The sequence below is a fragment of the Salvelinus sp. IW2-2015 genome, linkage group LG25 (assembly GCF_002910315.2).
Source record: "Salvelinus sp. IW2-2015 linkage group LG25, ASM291031v2, whole genome shotgun sequence".
Lineage (NCBI taxonomy): Eukaryota > Metazoa > Chordata > Actinopteri > Salmoniformes > Salmonidae > Salvelinus > Salvelinus sp. IW2-2015.
Genome location: NC_036865.1, coordinates 6,642,329 through 6,659,843, shown reverse-complemented (window position 1 = coordinate 6,659,843; position 17,515 = coordinate 6,642,329). Strand labels below are relative to the sequence as shown.

General features: G+C 44.8%; 1 protein-coding gene across 2 annotated transcripts in view; it reads left to right on the top strand.

Annotated features, from left to right (window-relative positions):
* The window catches only part of LOC111951976 (kinase non-catalytic C-lobe domain-containing protein 1-like), a 58,247-nt gene that overhangs the window by 16,491 nt on the left and 24,241 nt on the right, over positions 1-17,515 (top strand). For both annotated transcript variants that reach the window (XM_023970366.3, XM_023970365.3), the window contains 2 exon segments: positions 2,220-2,358; positions 15,485-15,732. In XM_023970366.3, the coding sequence (XP_023826134.1) occupies positions 2,220-2,358; positions 15,485-15,732 (387 nt within the window).

Genomic DNA, 17,515 nt, shown 5'->3' with positions numbered 1-17,515 from the left:
GAACAGCTGATTCTCTCATGCATGTTTCAGTGTTACTTGCCTCGAAGCGAGCATAGAAGTTATTTAGCTCGTCTGGTAGGCTCGTGTCACTGGGCAGCTCTCGGCTGTATTTCCTTTTGTAGTCTAAGCGTCYGAGAAAGTGTAGTACGATTCGATCTTAGTCCTGTATTGATGCTTTGCCTGTTTGATGGTTCATAAGAGGGCATAACATGATTTCTTATAAGCTTCCGGGTTAGAGTCACACTCCTTGAAAGCGGCAGCTCTACCCTTTAGCTCAGTGCGAATGTTGCATGTAATCCATGGCTTCTGGTTGAGGTATGTGCGTACAGTCACTGTGGGGACGACGTCATCGATGCACTTATTGATGAAGCCAGTGTAACGGATGTGATGTCGGGGCGAGGGGACGTACTAAAGTTATACTGTTACATTGATGCTGTTGACCCGGATCACTGGTTGCTGCGGAAAAGGAGGAGGTTGAAGGGGGGTGAGTGTAACGGATGTGAAATGGCTAGCTAGTTAGCGGGTACGCGCTAGTAGCGTTTCAATCAGTTACGTCACTTGCTCTGAAACCTAGATGTAGTGTTGCCCCTTGCTCTGCAAGGGCCGCGGCCTTTGTGGCGCGATGGGTAACGATGCTTCGTGGGCGACAGTTGTTGATGTGTGCAGAGGGTCCTGGTTCGCGCCCGTGTCGGGGCGAGGGGACGGTACTAAAGTTATACTGTTACATTGATGCTGTTGACCCGGATCACTGGTTGCTGCGGAAAAGGAGGAGGTTGAAAGGGGGGTGAGTGTAACGGATGTGAAATGGCTAGCTAGTTAGCGGGTACGCGCTAGTAGCGTTTCAATCAGTTACATCACTTGCTCTGAAACCTAGAAGTAGTGTTGCACCTTGCTCTGCAAGGGCCGCGGCTTTTGTGGAGCGATGGGTAACGACGCTTCGTGGGTGTCAGTTGTTGATGTGTGCAGAGGGTCCCTGGTTGCGCCCGTGTCGGGGCGAGGGGACGGTACTAAAGTTTATACTGTTACACCAGTGACTGATGTGGTGTACTCAATGCCATCAGAAGGATCCCAGATCATATTCCAGTCTGTGCTAGCAAAACTGTCCTGTAGTTCAGGATCTGCTTCATCTGACCACTTTTTTATAGACAGAGTCACTGATGCTTCTTGCTTAAATTCTTGCTTGATAGCAGGAATCAGGAGGATAGAATTATGGTCAGATTTGCCAAATGGAGGGAGAGCATTGTACGAGTCTCTGTGTGGAGTAAAGGTGGTCTAGAGTTTTTTTRCCCCCTCTGGTTGCACATTTAACATGCTGATAGAAATTAGGTAAAACTGATTTAAGTCACCTCTGGATGAGCGTTTTCCTGTTTGCTTATGGCTGTATAAAGCTCATTGAGTAAGGTCTTAGTGCCAGCATCGGTCTGTGGTGGTATGTATACAGATGAAAACTCTCTAGGTAGATAGTGTGGTCTACAGCTTATCAAGAGATACGCTACCTCATGCGAGCAAAATCTCGAGATTTCCTTATATATTGTGCACCAGCTGTTCTTTACAAATATACATAGGCCGCCACCCCGTGTCTTACCAGAGGCTGCTATTCTATCCTGCCGATAGAGTGTATAACCCGCCAGCTGTATGTTAATGTGGTCATTCAGCCACGACTCGGTGAAACATAAGATATTACAGTTTTTAATGTACCGTTGGTAGGATATACGTGCTTTTAGTTAGTCCCATTTATTTTCCAGCGAATGAACTTTAACAGTACGGATGGCAAAGGCAGATTAGCTACTTGTCGCCTGATCCTCACAAGGCACTCCGATCTCTTTCCGCAAAATCTCCGTTTTTTTCTGTGGCGAATGACGGGGATGAGGGCCTGTTCGGGTGTTTGGAGTATATCCTTCCTGTCCGACTCATTAAAGAAAAATTATTAGTCCAATTCAAAATTATCAGTCCAATTCTGTTCTGATGTCCAGAGGCTCTTTTCGGTCATAAGAGACAGTAGCAGCAACATTATGTACAAAAAAAAGTTAAGCAATGCGAAAAAAACTAGCGAAATAGCACGGTTGGTTAAGAGCCAATAAAATGGAGGCCATCATCTCCGGCGACCATTATACAAGTTGTAACATTAAATAGTATGATATCTGGTGTAAACTTGTATGACAAGCTTTCTGTCTAAAAACCATTCATTGATGTACTGTCTCATGTTTATGTGTTTGAAGGGGAGTATTTCCTGTCTCTGAAGGACCTACAGTACCAGACATTCTGCAATGTTGTGAAAGAGAAGTTCTGTGACCTTTACTGGAATGAGGACTTATTGGGAGTGCTACATTGTGTGGTCAACTACAGCCAATTATCTCTGTGAGTATGTCAATGATAGCCTGTTTCATTGGTGATCCAAACACAGGTCTTCTCTCAATAACAGAAGCCTAACAGAAGATAAATTATACAAGTGAAAAAAGATTCACACTTTCATTTATGTGGACGGAAAGCATTAGCAAACACTGATCCTGTTCTCACTTCATCTCTAGTAATTCTTTAAAGGGCGCTGAACTTTCTGATTTGGCCTCGATTTTTTTACTTGCTTATTAAGAAATCCTGGCGGCCATGACTGACACCAAATTAAATTTGTTTTCAGGGTGAGGTTTGACGCGGGTGTTTTTTTGGGGTTGTCTTTGCCATTCAATCACCTCAAACAAGGGCAGTAGTGAGTAGTGACAACGAGGTAAGCTAAGCTAACTTTGCTACTGAGAGAAGTTTTGAAGTTGAGCACTTCTCCCATCCTGACTGACTCGCCAAGTCTGTACGAACCTTGTGTTTAGCCAAGCTGACTGCAGCAAGCTTTTTCTCTGTCAAATCACAGTCATGCCAAGATGGCAAGAACCAGTGTCTGGAATGTGTTTTATGAGACACTTGTTTTTCAACACCTTGCTATTGAAGTAGCTTGCGACTTAGTTTCAAAGTTTTGTCGCGTCATGTAAAGACATGTTACAGTGGACACGATATCAACTGCGAGTTGAATGTCCATTCTTCAGTCAGCTCAGCTGTCCTATAACACAATATTCTATAACTGGCTAGTTTTGTCACGTCTCTCCTTATGTCCGCTGTTAGATTTTTCCCGGGGTACAAATCCCAGCATTACTAATATCCAGACAAATGTATGCTACGTGTGGATATTGCACAAACGTCACCCAGCTTGAGTCTAGATACATTTATCAACTAAAAATGAATGGGTTTGTTTGACAAAACATTTTCTGCTGTAAATATCATATTGGTGTTTTTATAAAGACATTACGCTGACACTTTACCTATCAAATGAAAACACATTGTGTGTAGAGTACATCTTCAGGTGTATAACCAGAACTAGAATGGCATAGGTATATTTGGCCAAATCTAAGGATTTGTCTGTCTAACCACACACTGACATGCAATGCTCTCTGGGTGAGGTTCTGTCTTCAAGTCTCCAGTGGGTGATGAAGTAGCTTCTATATATCATATATTACAGGTGGAGTCAGGTGGCAGGAGGGGTGGAGTGCATGACACTCCATCCTGGATATGACAGTTTGCCTCAACCCATGGGTCCAGCAGGCAGAGTTCAATAACTACAGGCAGATGTGAGATGCAGAAGGATGGCACCGATGGTATTAATCACCCGGGCCCAAGAGTAGGCTTGTCCATTGGCACTGTGGAAGGGGGTACCTCCTTACAACATAAAGACCCGTAAAAACACACAGCACTGATTACATTGTCAATGGTGGTTATGATGGGTGAATCCCAAGTGATTGTATTTGGAGCTTTGATGACATCAAATGTTACCAACCTGATTCAGGTGTCCGCAATTTTTCTGAAACYGGACTGGCTCAGCCTTGCCTGGTGGTGTGTCATCATTATTTTTCCCCTAGAGAATACACAATGTTGTTGGCATGTTATTTTGGTTTTGGGTTAGCTGAAGCCCTCGAATGCTACCTAGCTTCCCTAACTCCATAGCTAACTAGCTTGCTAGCTATCTAATTAGCAAATCCGACTTGAAATTAGGTAAGGTTAGCAAGTTAGCTAGGTAACGTTAGCAAGTTAGCTAGGTAACGTTAGCTAGCAGGGACCTTAGCTAGCCAGTTCGAGTTGGAACATTATTAAAAGCAAGCTGGCTACATCCTATCAAACCTGAACTGCCAATGAATAGGCTACAGTTAGCAAATCTGGCATGAGAGCCAATCGAGATCCCACCACCTTGCTGTTGTTAGCAAGGTAGCTAGCTTGTTAACGTTAGCAATGCAAATATTCCTCTGACATTACACATTAGCGAGAGGCTTTGTCTTTCACTAGTTACATCACAGTATCATAGCTAGCCTGGCTCGCTAGCATGATCAAATAATGTAGCTAGAGCTAGCATAACCAACATTTACTCACCAGTCACCCACAACACCAATCTCAGGTTTGAAGGTTGACAGCACGCATAAGTATTAGCTAGCTTTGGATGTAATTGATAGCCTGGCGATCTGCACAAGATTGTTGAACAACTTTATGGAGGCCCATTTTCACTAGAGCATTTCTTGAGCAATATGTGCATTGCACATCAAACTTTTGCCAAAGATAATGGCATGGGAAGTAACCACACCATGTTGTCTTGAGAAGACTGTTTCTCTTTGCATAATCTTGTTTACCCACAAGTCAAATTATCTCATGAAAATTTGTCATTTCCTGTTTTACTTCTGGGGGGAATGCCATTACCAATTGTGATTACCTTTGTGCAAAGGAAGGAAGCGAAGTCTTGGCCAAACCCCTCCCTTCTGCTAATTTCACCCGTGTTTATCATGGCCAAAAAGCACATTTTTGTTTTCAGATTATTTATTTTTACAATACAGCCAATTTTGACTTTGTAGCTGCAGAATCTAGTGCAAACAGTTTATCTTCCTCACACTGGCTTGAAAATCACTGCACCAGTTTAAGCACCAACTTCTCCCAATCCTGATTCATCAAATAATCAACCAACAAAAACCCAAAACTAGGAACTACTGCTGCTCGTAATCACATAARTCTACGTGAGCCTTGACAGATTCTCGCCATTTTATCCGTCCACGAGAATCAATCCACGACAGATTACTCCGTGCATGACAATTCTCCCTAGGCATTACCACCATGTGTTAATGTGTTAATTATGTTGACATAATTGTAATCCAAACCCAACCTTTGTGTAAATTGTGACAAATTTACTTTAAAAAAACGCTGTTTTAGACGAGACTGACTTTATGACCGAAATTATCCTATTTACACTTTGTAGTAAATTTTGACCCTGATTGTTTTGGACTCATATCGATGCCATATACACCATTTTCAAAAAGAGCAGTTGCTTTTTAGATTCAGTCACTCTTTAATTTACACCCTTAAACAAAAAATAATGCCTTTGTCATAAAACTGTCTTTAGCTGGAAGGGCTGTCAATACTATAAGAAGGATTTTGTTCTCCTTAAAAGTATTCTCTGTCAACAAGCCTAGTTTGTCTCTCTGAGCAGGGGAAAAGCCCAAAATTGGCAGTGTTTGTGTTTAGAATGTTAATTTCTCTCATGTGAGTACTCAACAACAATAGGCACTTGAGATGCTACAACCACTCCCCCTTACACGCACACTCCATTCATAATCAGCATTCACAGAAGATGCACTTCAGACACACACTTCCACTGCCTCTGGCTTTCTCCAGCAAGTTTTTTGTTTGTCTCGAGAATATTGGCTTGGCACCATTAATGAYCTACTTATGACTCTGTTGGGCAGGAAGAACCATAAGGATCCTTGGGGAGTGTACATGAATGAAGGAAAAGGTGAAATAAGGACTCACCCCTTTTTTGTTCCTACTTATGCAGACCAAGACAGATGYAGGGGCACATGAGTGTGGTGAGGAGATGTGCAGCTTGTCAGTTTACTTAGATACTGTTTCATCTCGTGGTTGCCGTGCTCTTAACAGCTGGGGCAGTGTGTTGAGATCATTTTTTATTTTCTGTGGTGATGATACAGACCGAGATCACAGCCTTGGACAGACAGACAAACAATGCTCTGAGTGGAGATTTTAGACTGTCAACTGGAGTAGCCTTTCACTGCTAGGGAAGCTTATTGGAAAGATGACGCCGGAAGGGATGGCTGCCGTTTTATGGGCTCTTAACCAACCGTGCTATTTTGTTTATTTTTTCGCATTGTTTGTAACTTATTTTGCACATGATGTTGCTGATACCATATCTTATGACCGAAAAGAGCTTCTGGACATCAGAACAGCGATTACTCACCTTGAATTGGACAAATCATTTTAATTTAATGAGTCAGACAGGAAGGGTATACTCCAAACACCCGAACAGGCCCTGATCCCCGTCATTCGCTAGAGAAAGAAACTGAGATTTCGCGGAAAGAGATCGAGGTGCCTTGTGAGGATCAGGCGACGAGTGGCTAATCTGCCTTTGCCATCCGTACTGCTGAAAGCACGTATATCCTACCGGGACATTAAAAACTGTAATATCTTATGTTTCACCGAGTCGTGGCTGAACGACAACATTAATAACATACAGCTGCCGTGTTATACACTATCGGCAGGATAAAACAGCAGTCTCTGGTAAGACACAGGGCGGGGACCTATGCATATTTGTAAACAGCAGCTGGTGAAGGAAGTCTCGAGGTTTTGCTCGCCTGAGGTAGAGTATCTCTTGCTAAGCTGTAGACCACACTATCTACCTAGAGAGTTTATCTGTATTTTTTGTAGCTGTCTACATACCACCACAGACCGATGCCGGCACTTAAACCGCACTCCGTGAGCTGTATACAGCCATAAGCAAACAGGAATACGCTCATCCAGAGGTGGTGCTCCTAGTGAACTTTAATGCAGGGAAACTTAAATCAGTTTCACCTAATTTCTATCAGCATGTTAAATGTGCAGCCAGAGGGGGGAAAAAAACTTTAGACCACCTTTACTCCACACACAGAGACGTGTACAAAGCTCTCCCTCGCCCTTCATTTGGCAAAATCTGACTGCTTTACAAGCAAAAATTAAAGCAGGAAGCATCAGTGACTCGGTCTATAAAAAAAGTGGTCAGATGAAGCAGATGCTAAACTACAGGACTGTTTTAATATCACAGACTGGAATATGTTCCCGGGATTCTTCCGATGGCATTGAGGAGTAAACCACATCAGTCACTGGCTTCATCAATAAGTGCATCGATGACGTCGTCCCCAAAGTGACTGTACGTACATACCGCAACCAGAAGCCATGGATTACAGGAAACATTCACACTGAGCTGAAGGGTAGAGCTGCCGCTTTCAAGGAGCGGGACTCTAACCCGGAAGCTTATAAGAAATCCCGCTATGCCCTCTGACGAACCATCAAACAGGCAAAGCATCAATACAGGACTAAGATCGAATCGTACTACACATGCACCGACGCTTAGACTACAAAAGGAAATACAGCCGAGAGCTGCCCAGTGACAAGAGCCTACCAGACGAGCTAAATAACTTCTATGCTCGCTTCGAGGCAAGTAACATTGAAACATGCATGAGAGCATCAGCTGTTCCGGATGACTGATTGATCACACTCTCCGCAGCCGATGTGAGTAAGACCTTTAAGGTCAACATTTATGCAGCCAAAATGCGTTCAGAGACCTTCTAGAGCAGCCCCGCCCCCTCAAGATTCTGAGCCTGCTTGGCAGGGTTGGTCCTGCAAAGCCAAAGCCCCCTGAAGGGAGAGCGTGATATACAAAGACATTCTCAAAGCTGCTAATGAGAACCTTGACGACCTTGTACCTAGCCGGTGGGGATTCCGGTGGGGTGCCCCCACCCAGGCAATGACAGTGTTGGCAACACTAGCTGCAGTAACCCATGGGGAGGGAGGTCACACTCGGACATTCAGAGAGGGGGGATATTATTGTGGCCCTGGTGGCACAAAATCAAAGGTCTGACTGCACAGAGACGCTTGGGAATATGGTCACTACAGGGGACCATGCTGTGAGTGTTTCAGGGGAAGGGGGTATATCTGACCTCCATCATCTAGGACGTGACAATGGTTAATCAAATCTCCCCATTTCTGCCCATTTTTTTGCGTGGTTTTGCAGGCCTTCTCATACAGCTGCAACTGTATATGCATTCGTAAATCAAGAACTTTGAGTTGGGCTCTGGGATGGTGCAACTGATGAGAATCTGTGTCTATGGTTGCTGTGGGGGAAAGGGGTTGAGTGTGTGTAGGACAATATAGGATGATTCACAATAATTGTTTGCTAATATAATAATTGGTTGCCATAATGTAATTTTGGTAATGGCTGGACTGGTGAGAGGTAAAAATCCTTTGCATAAATTTCCTATATTACTACAAATATTAATAGCTAATTATGGAAAATAAGAGAAACAGGATTTTTAAAGTATGTATGTGTATATATATAATTGTTTTATTTTGGGGGGGGCTATATATAATACAAATCGAGGTTAGGGCAATGGAAATGCATTTGGCGGTTGATCTGCTTCTGTTCTGTGGGTGGCACTGTGTGCTCTTTTCAAAGGATGGGTCCCGGTCTCTCCGGGGCTATGGGATCCGGGGGTGGTCGGGGTTGATCTGCCGGGCATTGGGATGACAACCCAACTCGGGATGAGGAGGGCTTTTAGCGGATGGAATAGTGTGGACCAATTGTAGGTTTACTTCGTAGCAATGCAAATATCATGGTACAGCTATATAGACACTCAATCATCATGTTACTTTTTAATGGTACATTTACAAACATATATTTTGATAAATATAATTGAAACTTGTCTCATTATGGTAAGTGGTGAAATAAGTATAGCCAGTTATAATTGTAATGGCTTAGCAGATAATAAGAAAAGACAATCAGTATTTACCTGGCTAAAAGAGAAGGAATATAATATCTATTGTTTACAGGAAACTCATTCAACAATTTTAGATGAAGTTTTGTGGAAAAAGGACTGGGGGGGCAAAATATATTTCACCCATGGGCAAAGAAATTCAAAAGGGGTGATGATATTAATTAACAGTAATTTTGATCCAAATGTGCAAATTGTCCAAACAGATCATCAAGGTAGATGATTTGAAATATGTTATGGGACAATAAACAGATATGGCTTATTAACCTATATGGTCCAAATAATGATGATCCACGCTTCTTTGAAAATATATATAAGAATTTATCAACTCTACAAGCAACACTAGACTCTATTATTATTGTGGGGGATTTTAATACGGTTTTAAATACCTCTATGGACCGTAAAGGAAATCACACTACAAACTATCACCCTCAGGCACTGAAGGAAATCAGGAATGTCATGGATATACTGGTATCAGTGGATATATGGAGGCTTAAATACTCTGACCTAGTGAGATATACTGTACATGGCAGAGGCTTAATCAAGCTAGTCGTCTTGATTACCTTCTTATGTCACTCTCTCTGGCACCAAAAGTTAAAGTGTTGATAAGGGACAGAATGCGGACGGATCATCACAGAATTGGCATATATATTACTCTTACATAATTTCCACGTGGGCGGGGATATTGGAAATTTAGTCAAAGCTTACTGGATGATAAATTCTTCTGTCCTAGTTATAACTGACTTTTTCCGACATAACATAGGTACAGCAGATCCCCTTATTGTATGGGACACTTTTAAATGTGCCTTTAGAGGCCATGCAATTCAGTACTCATCTATAAAACAAAAGCAATTTAGATCAAGGTCCATATTAACAAAGGAAATTGAAGGACTAACAGTACAGTTAGATAGCAACAAAAACTCTACCATAGAGGCACAGAATAAGTTAGAGGGGGAAAAAAAMAAATGGAGGAACTTATTCAAGAAAGATCCAGTGTAATATATTATGGATGGAATATGGGGAAAAATTCACCAAATGATTTTTCAATCTTCAACATAGTGTCACGCCCTGGCCTTAGTTATCTTTGTTTTCTTTATTATTTTAGTTAGGTCAGGGTGTGACATGGGGGAGGTATGTGTTTTGTATTGTCTAGGGTTTTTTGTATGTTTATGGGGCAATGTTTAGTCTAGGTGTATGTATGTCTATGGTTGCCTAGATTGGTTCTCAATTAGAGACAGCTGTCTATCGTTGTCTCTGATTGGGAGCCATATTTAGGCAACCATAGTCATTAGGTAGTTTGTGGGTGATTGTCTATGTTGCATGTTAGCACTTAGTTTGTATAGCTTCACGTTCGTCGGTTTATTGTTTTGATTTTGTTTGTATAGTGTTCTTCGTTTTCGTCTTTATTAAAGTAAAGATGTATTGCTATCACGCTGCGCCTTGGTCCTCCTCTCTTTCACTTTACGACAATCGTGACACATAGAAATGCTACCAAAAAAATATTGAAACTTGTTACAAATGATGGAGTCACACATGATTCACAGAGAAAGAGGAAGTAAAGTACTTTAAGAATGTTTTCTTTTCAGTCTCCTCCATCTCCGCTAATTGTATGGATTTTTTCCCTATTAATAATGTAAAATGAACATCTGTACAGAAAGACTCATGTGAAGGCTAAATTACAGAGGAGGAACTTATTGATGCAATTAAAGCCTTTAAGGCTGGGAAAACTCCAGGGCTGGATGGCATACCAGTGGAAGTACACCAAACTTTTTTTTATATACTCAGAGGGCCATAATTAGCATGTTTTAACCACTCCTATATAAACGGTAGATTATTGGAATACGCAACAAGAGGGTCTGATTTCATTATTACTGAAACAGGATCCAAGTGTTATATAAAAAGATCCAGTCCATTTAAAAATTGGAGGCCTCTTACACTTCAGTGTTGGCCTGTCTCCTGGTAGTGCCTCCATGCTCTGGACACTACGCTGACAGACACAGCAAACCTTCTTGCCACAGCTCGCATTGATGTGCCATCCTGGATGAGCTGCCCACTTACCTGATCCACTGTTGGTTGTAAACCTCCGTCTCTCATGCTAACCACTTAGAGTGAAAGCACCGCCAGCATTCAAAAGTGACCAAAACATCAGCCAGGAAGCATAGGAACTGAGAAGTGGTCTGTGGTCACCACCTGCAGAACCACTCCTTTATTGGGGGTGTCTTGCTAATTGCTATAATTTCCACCTTTGTCTATTCCATTTGCACAAACAGCATGTGAAATTTATTTCAATCAGTGTTGCTTCCTAAGTGGACAGTTTGATTTCACAAAGTGAGTGGATTGACTTGGAGTTACATTGTGTTGTTTAAGTGTTCCCTTATTTTTTTGAGCAGTGATATTATATTATATTATATATATATAGGGATACAACTTTCTCAGCTCTGCAGATTTTGCTATGAGAAAGCAGAGTCATTAGAGTATTATTTTGTACTCCCATATGTAGTTCGTTTTGGTCACAGGTCCAGGAATGGCTGAAGAATTGCAACATGAACCTAGAACTAACGCGGCAATAGCAATACTGGTGATTTGAAAAGTCATAATCAATCAAAAAATCTCCTCTCCTCCCTTTCTGCATCCTTTGACTCTCTATGTCCCCTTCCTCCAGCCGGCTCGGTCCTCCCCTCCTGCTCCGTGGCTCCGACGACTCATTGCGAGCTCACAGAACAGGGCTCCGCAGCCGAGCGAAATGGAGAAAACTCGCCTCCCTGCGGACCTGCATCCTTTCACTCCTCCTCCTCTACATTCTCCTCCTTCTCTCTGCTGCTAAAGCCAATTTCTACCACTCTAATTTCCAAGCATCTTCTCTAACCCTAGGAAGCTCTTGGCCACCCTTCTCCTCCCTCCTGAATCTCCTCCCCCTCCCCCTCCTCCCTCCTCTGCGGATGACTTCGTCAACCATTTTAAAAGAAGGTCGACGACATCCGATCCTCGTTCTAAGTCCCAAACGACACCCCTGTTCTGCTCACACTGCCCTTACCCTTGCTTTGACCCTTCTCCCCTCTCTCTCCAGATGAAATCTCGCGTCTTGTGGACGGCCGCCCAACAACCTGCCCGCTTGACCCTATCCCCTCCTCTCCTTCTCCAGACCATTTCCGGAGACCTTCTCCCTTACCTCACCTCGCTCATCAACTCATCCTTGACCGCTGCTACGTCCCTTCCGTCTTCAAGAGAGCGAGAGTTGCACCCCTTCTGAAAAAACCTACACTCGATCCCTCCGATGTCAATAACTACAGACCAGTATCCCTTCTTTCTTTTCTCTCCAAAACTCTTGGAACGTGCCGTCCTTGGCCAGCTCTTCTGCTATCTCTCTCAGAATGACCTTCTTGATCCAAATCAGTCAGGTTTCAAGACTAGTCATTCAACTGAGACTGCCTTCTCTGTGTCACGAGGCGCGCTCCGCACTGCTAAAGCTAACTCTCTCTCCTCTGCTCTCATCCTTCTAGACCTATCGGCTGCCTTTGATACTTGAACCATCAGATCCTCCTCTCCACCCTCTCCGAGCTGGCATCTCCGGCAAGGTCCACGCTTGGATTGCGTCCACCTGACAGGTCGCTCCTACCAGGTGCGTGGCGAGAATACTGTCTCCGCACCACGTGCTCTCACCACTGGTGTCCCCCAGGGCTCTGTTCTAGGCCCTCTCCTATTCCGCTATACACCAAGTCACTTGCCCTGTCATATCCTCACATGGTCCTCCTCATCATTGCTATGCAGACGACACACAATTAATCTTCTCCTTTCCCCCCTCTGAAACCAGGTGGTGAATCGCATCTCTGCATGTCTGGCAGACATATCAGTGTGGATGACGGATCACCACCTCAAGCTGAACCTCGCAAACGGAGCTGCTCTTCCTCCCGGGAAGACTGCCCGTTCCATGATCTCGCCATCCAGCGGTTGACAACTCCATTGTGTCCTCTCCCAGAGTGCTAAAGAACCTTGCTGATCCTGGACAACACCCTGTCGTTCTCAACTAACATCAAGGTGACCCGTTCCTGTAGGTTCATGCTCTACAACATTCGCAGAGTACGACCCTGCCTCACGCAGGAAGCGGCGCAGTCCTAATCCAGCACTTGTCATCCCCGTGGATTACTGCAAACTCGCTGTTGCTGGGCTCCCTGCCTGTGCCATTAAACCCCTACAACTCATCCAGAACGCCGCAGCCCGTCTGGTGTTCAACTTTCCCAAGTCTCTCACGTCACCCCGCTCCTCCGCTCTCTCCACTGGCTTCCAGTTGAAGCTCGCATCCGCTACAAGACCATGTGCGGCCTACGGAGCTGTGAGGGAACGGCACCTCCGTACCTTCAGCTCTAGCAGCCCTACACCCCAAACAAGGGCACGCGTTCATCCACCTCTGGCCTGCTCCCTCCCTACCTCTGAGGAATACAGTTCCGCTCAGCCCAGTCAAAACTGTTCGCTGCTCTGGCACCCCCCAATGGTGGAACAAAACTCCCTCACGACGCCAGTCAGCGGAGTCAATCACCACCCTTCCGGAGACACCTGAAACCCCACCTCTTTAAGGAATACCTAGGATAGGATAAAGTAATCCTTCTAACCCCCCCCCCCTTAAAAGAGGAATGCACGTATTGTAAAGTGGTTGTTCCACTGGATATCATAAGGTGAATGCACCAATTTGTAAGTCGCTCTGGATAAGAGCGTCTGCTAAATGACTTAAATGTAATGTAAATGTAATAATATAATCATTATATTAACAAAAATGTTTCTTTAATTTACAATCTGTAGAGGCTATGAGAATAGAAAGGTTCAGTACTTTTGAAGCAGATCCACAGATGATGCAGTCTCTATGGCGCTCCASACTGTCCTTTCACACCTGGACAAAAGGAACACCCATGTGAGAATGCTATTCATTGACTACAACTCAGCGTTCAACACCATAGTGCCCTCAAAGCTCCTCACTTAGGGGCCTCTGCCAGGTGGTAAGGGTAGGTAACAACAAATCCTCCACGCTGATCCTCAACGCGGAGGCKCCTCAGGGGTGCGTACTCAGTCCTCTCCTGTACTCCCTGTTCACTCATGACTGCACGGCCAGGCATGACTCCAACACCATCATTAAGTTTGCCAATGACACAACAGTGGTAGGCCTGATCACCGACAACGATGAGACAGTCTATAGGGAGGAGGTCAGAGACCTGGCCGTGTGGTGCCAGGACAACAAGACAAAGGAGATGATTGTGGACTACAGGAAAATGAGGGCAGAGCACGCTCCCATTCTCATCGACGGGGCTGTAGTGGAGCAGGTTGAGAGCTTCATGTTCCTTGGTATCCCCATAACCAACAAACTAACATGGTCCAAGCACACCAAGACAGTCGTGAAAAAGGCCAGACAAAACCTATTCCCCCTCAGGAGACTGAAAAGATTTGGCATGGGTCCTCAGATCCTCAAAAGGTTTTACAGCTGCACCATCGAGGGCATCCTGACGGGTTGTATCACTACCTGGTATGGAAACTGCTCGGTCTCTGAACGCAAGGCACTACAGAGGGCCCAGTACATCACCAGGGCCAAGCTTCCTGCCATCCAGGACCTCTATACCAGGCGGTGTCAGAGGAAGGCCCTAAAAATTGTCAAAGACTCCAGCCACCCTAGTCATAGACTGGTCTCTCTGCTGTCACACGGCAAGCGGTACCGGGGCGCCAAGTTTAGGTCCAAAAGACTCCTTAACAGCTTCTACCCCCAAGCCATAAGACTCCTGAACATCTATCAAATGGCTACCCAGACTATTTGCATTGCCCCCTCCCCCCTTCTACACTGCTGCTACTCTCTGTTCTTATCTATGCATAGTTACTTTAATAACTCTACCTACATGTACATATTACCTCGATTACCTTAACACCAGTACCCCCGCACATTGACTCTGTACTGGTACCCCCTGTATATAGCCCTGCTATTGTTATTTACTGCTGCTCTTTAATTATTTGTTATTTTTATCTCTTACTTTTTGTAGGTATTTTCTTAAAACTGCGTTGTTGGTTAAGCGCTTGTAAGTAAGCATTTCACTATAAGGTTTACTACACCTGTTGTATTTGGCGCATGTGACAAATACATTTTGATTTGGTGCTGGAACACTAGGCTTTGGATACAAACAGAACAACTGCTTTGATACCAACAGTTTTGGACCACTCAACCCCAGCAGTCAGCTGCTAAGGAGCCGCTAAGGATAGTTAAATAAAAAAAGCTAATTATTGATTGTTTTGTTCTGATTAATTCATTTATGTTGGCCTACTTAACTGTTTTAATTAGGCCTGTGAGGAGTGGGCTTCTTTCAATTATCTGTCTAGATTTCTCATAATATGATTATTTGTCTGAACTTTCAGTATCTGCTGTGTTTTCGTATTGACTGAGTTGTTATTCCCGCTATTTTGTTTGCATTGTTTATGTTGTGTCTGATGTTTCAATTACTTTTCAGTCTGAGCTCTTATAGTCTGCATTCCGTTTTATTGAATTAGTGTGTTTTGCCTGTTTTTGTCTGTGTTTATGTGTTTGTGGCCGGTGTGTGGCTGTGATGTTTGTGACTAGCTGTGACTGACTGTCGTTTTGTGTTTACTCTCTCCCTCTCTGGCTGCTGATGTGCCACATGTAGAGGCTCTAATGAACAGTCTCCATCAAAGCCATGGCAAAGAGCAGCCACCTCACCTCTGAGTGCTGCCAGCTGTAGAGCGGAGGAGACGGAGGCACTGCGGCGTGGTCATGTCGACCTGAACGGCAACCTGCACCACAGTGGACCTGTAGCTTCAGGTGCGTGGGAGAGATTTGAGAGACACCAGAGGGCCCTGTCTGCACACGGAGAAGATACTGAATCAGAGGAGGGTCAACATCATGGCTGCCCAGGTAGGGAAGGAAATACTGTAACTTTACAACTTTCATCACTGTTAACATTACTTCAATAACTCTACTCTATTACCATTACTTCACAACTGAAGGGGGTGTGAGGATGGGGTGCTGTGGGATTATTTAAGATCAGCTTTGAGCCTCCTGAGTGGCGCATCGGTCTAAGGCACTTCATTGTTATGGCTTCACTACAGCCTGGGGTTCTATCCCGGGTTTTGGCACAACCGGCCGTGACCGGGAGTCAATCAAATGTATTTATAAAGCCCTTCTTACATCAGCTGATGTCACAAAGTGCTGTACAGAAACCCAGCCTAAAACCCCAAACGGCAAGCAATGCAGGTGTAGATGCACGGTGACTAGGAAAAACTCCCTAGGAAGAAACCTAGAGAGGAACCTTGCTGTGAGGGGTTGCCAGTCCTCTTCTGGCTGTGCCGGGTGGAGATTATAACAGAATATGGCCAAGATGTTCAAATGTTCATAGATGACCAGCAGGGTCAAATAATAATAATCACAGTGGTTGTAGAGGGTGCAACAGGTCAGCACCTCAGGAGTAAATGTCAGTTGGCTTTTCATAGCCGATCATTCAGAGTATCTCTACCGCTCCTGCTGTCTCTAGAGAGTTGAAAACAGCAGGTCTGGGACAGGTAGCACGTCCAGTGAACAGGTCAGGGTTCCATAGCCGCAGAACAGTTGAAACTGGAGCAGCAGCACGACCAGGTGGACTGGGGACAGCAAGGATTCATCAGGCCAGGTAGTCCTGAGGCATGGTCCCAGGGCTCAGGTCCTCTGAGAGAAAGAAAGAGAAAAAGAAAGAGAATTAGAGAGAGCATACTTAAATTCACACAGGACACCAGATAAGACAGGAGAAATACTCCAGATATAAAAGACTGACCCAAGCCCCCCGACACAAACTATTGTGAGGCTGAGACAGGAAGTATCAGGAGACACTGTGGCCCCATCCAACGATAACCCCGGACAGGGCCAAACAGGCAGGATATAACCCCACCCACTTTGCCAAAGCACAGCCCTCACACCACTAGAGGGATATCTTCAACCGCCAACTTACTATCCTGAGACACGGCCGAGTATAGCCCACGAAGATCTCCCCCATGGCATGAACCCAAGGGGACTCCCATAGGGCGGCGCACAATTGGCCCAGTGTCATCTGAGTTAGGGGAGGGTTTGTCCGGGGGGCTTTACTTGGCTCATCGCACTCTAGTGACTCCTTGTGGTGAGACGGGCACCTGCAAGGTGACTACGGTCGTCAGTTGAACGGTGTTTCCTCCGACACATTGGTGCAGCTGGTTTTCGACATTAGGACATGTTCCACTTCCTGTGTAAGGTAGAGTCGTACTCTACAGATGTTGTAGAGCATGAACCTGCAGGAGTGAGTCACTGCTTTGATGTTTGCAGATAACAACAGGGTGTTGTCTAGGGTCACGCCAATGTTCTTTGCACTCTGGAYGGGGGACACCGTGGAGTTGTCAACCACGAAGGAGAGGTCTTTGAGCGGCCAGGCCTTCCCCGGGAGGAAGAGCAGGTCTGTCTTGTTGAGCTTGAGGTGGTGGGCCGACATCCAAGCTGAGATATCTGGAAGGCATGCAGAGATGTGTGTCGCCACCTGAGTGTCAGAAGGGGGGAAGGAGAAAAGTAGTTATGTGTCATCCGCGTAGCAATGATAGGAGAGGATATGACAGAGACAAGTATCTTGGTGTATAGAGAGGAGAGGGCCTAGAACCGAGCCCTGGGGGGCACCAGCAGTGAGAGGACGTGGTGCAGACAC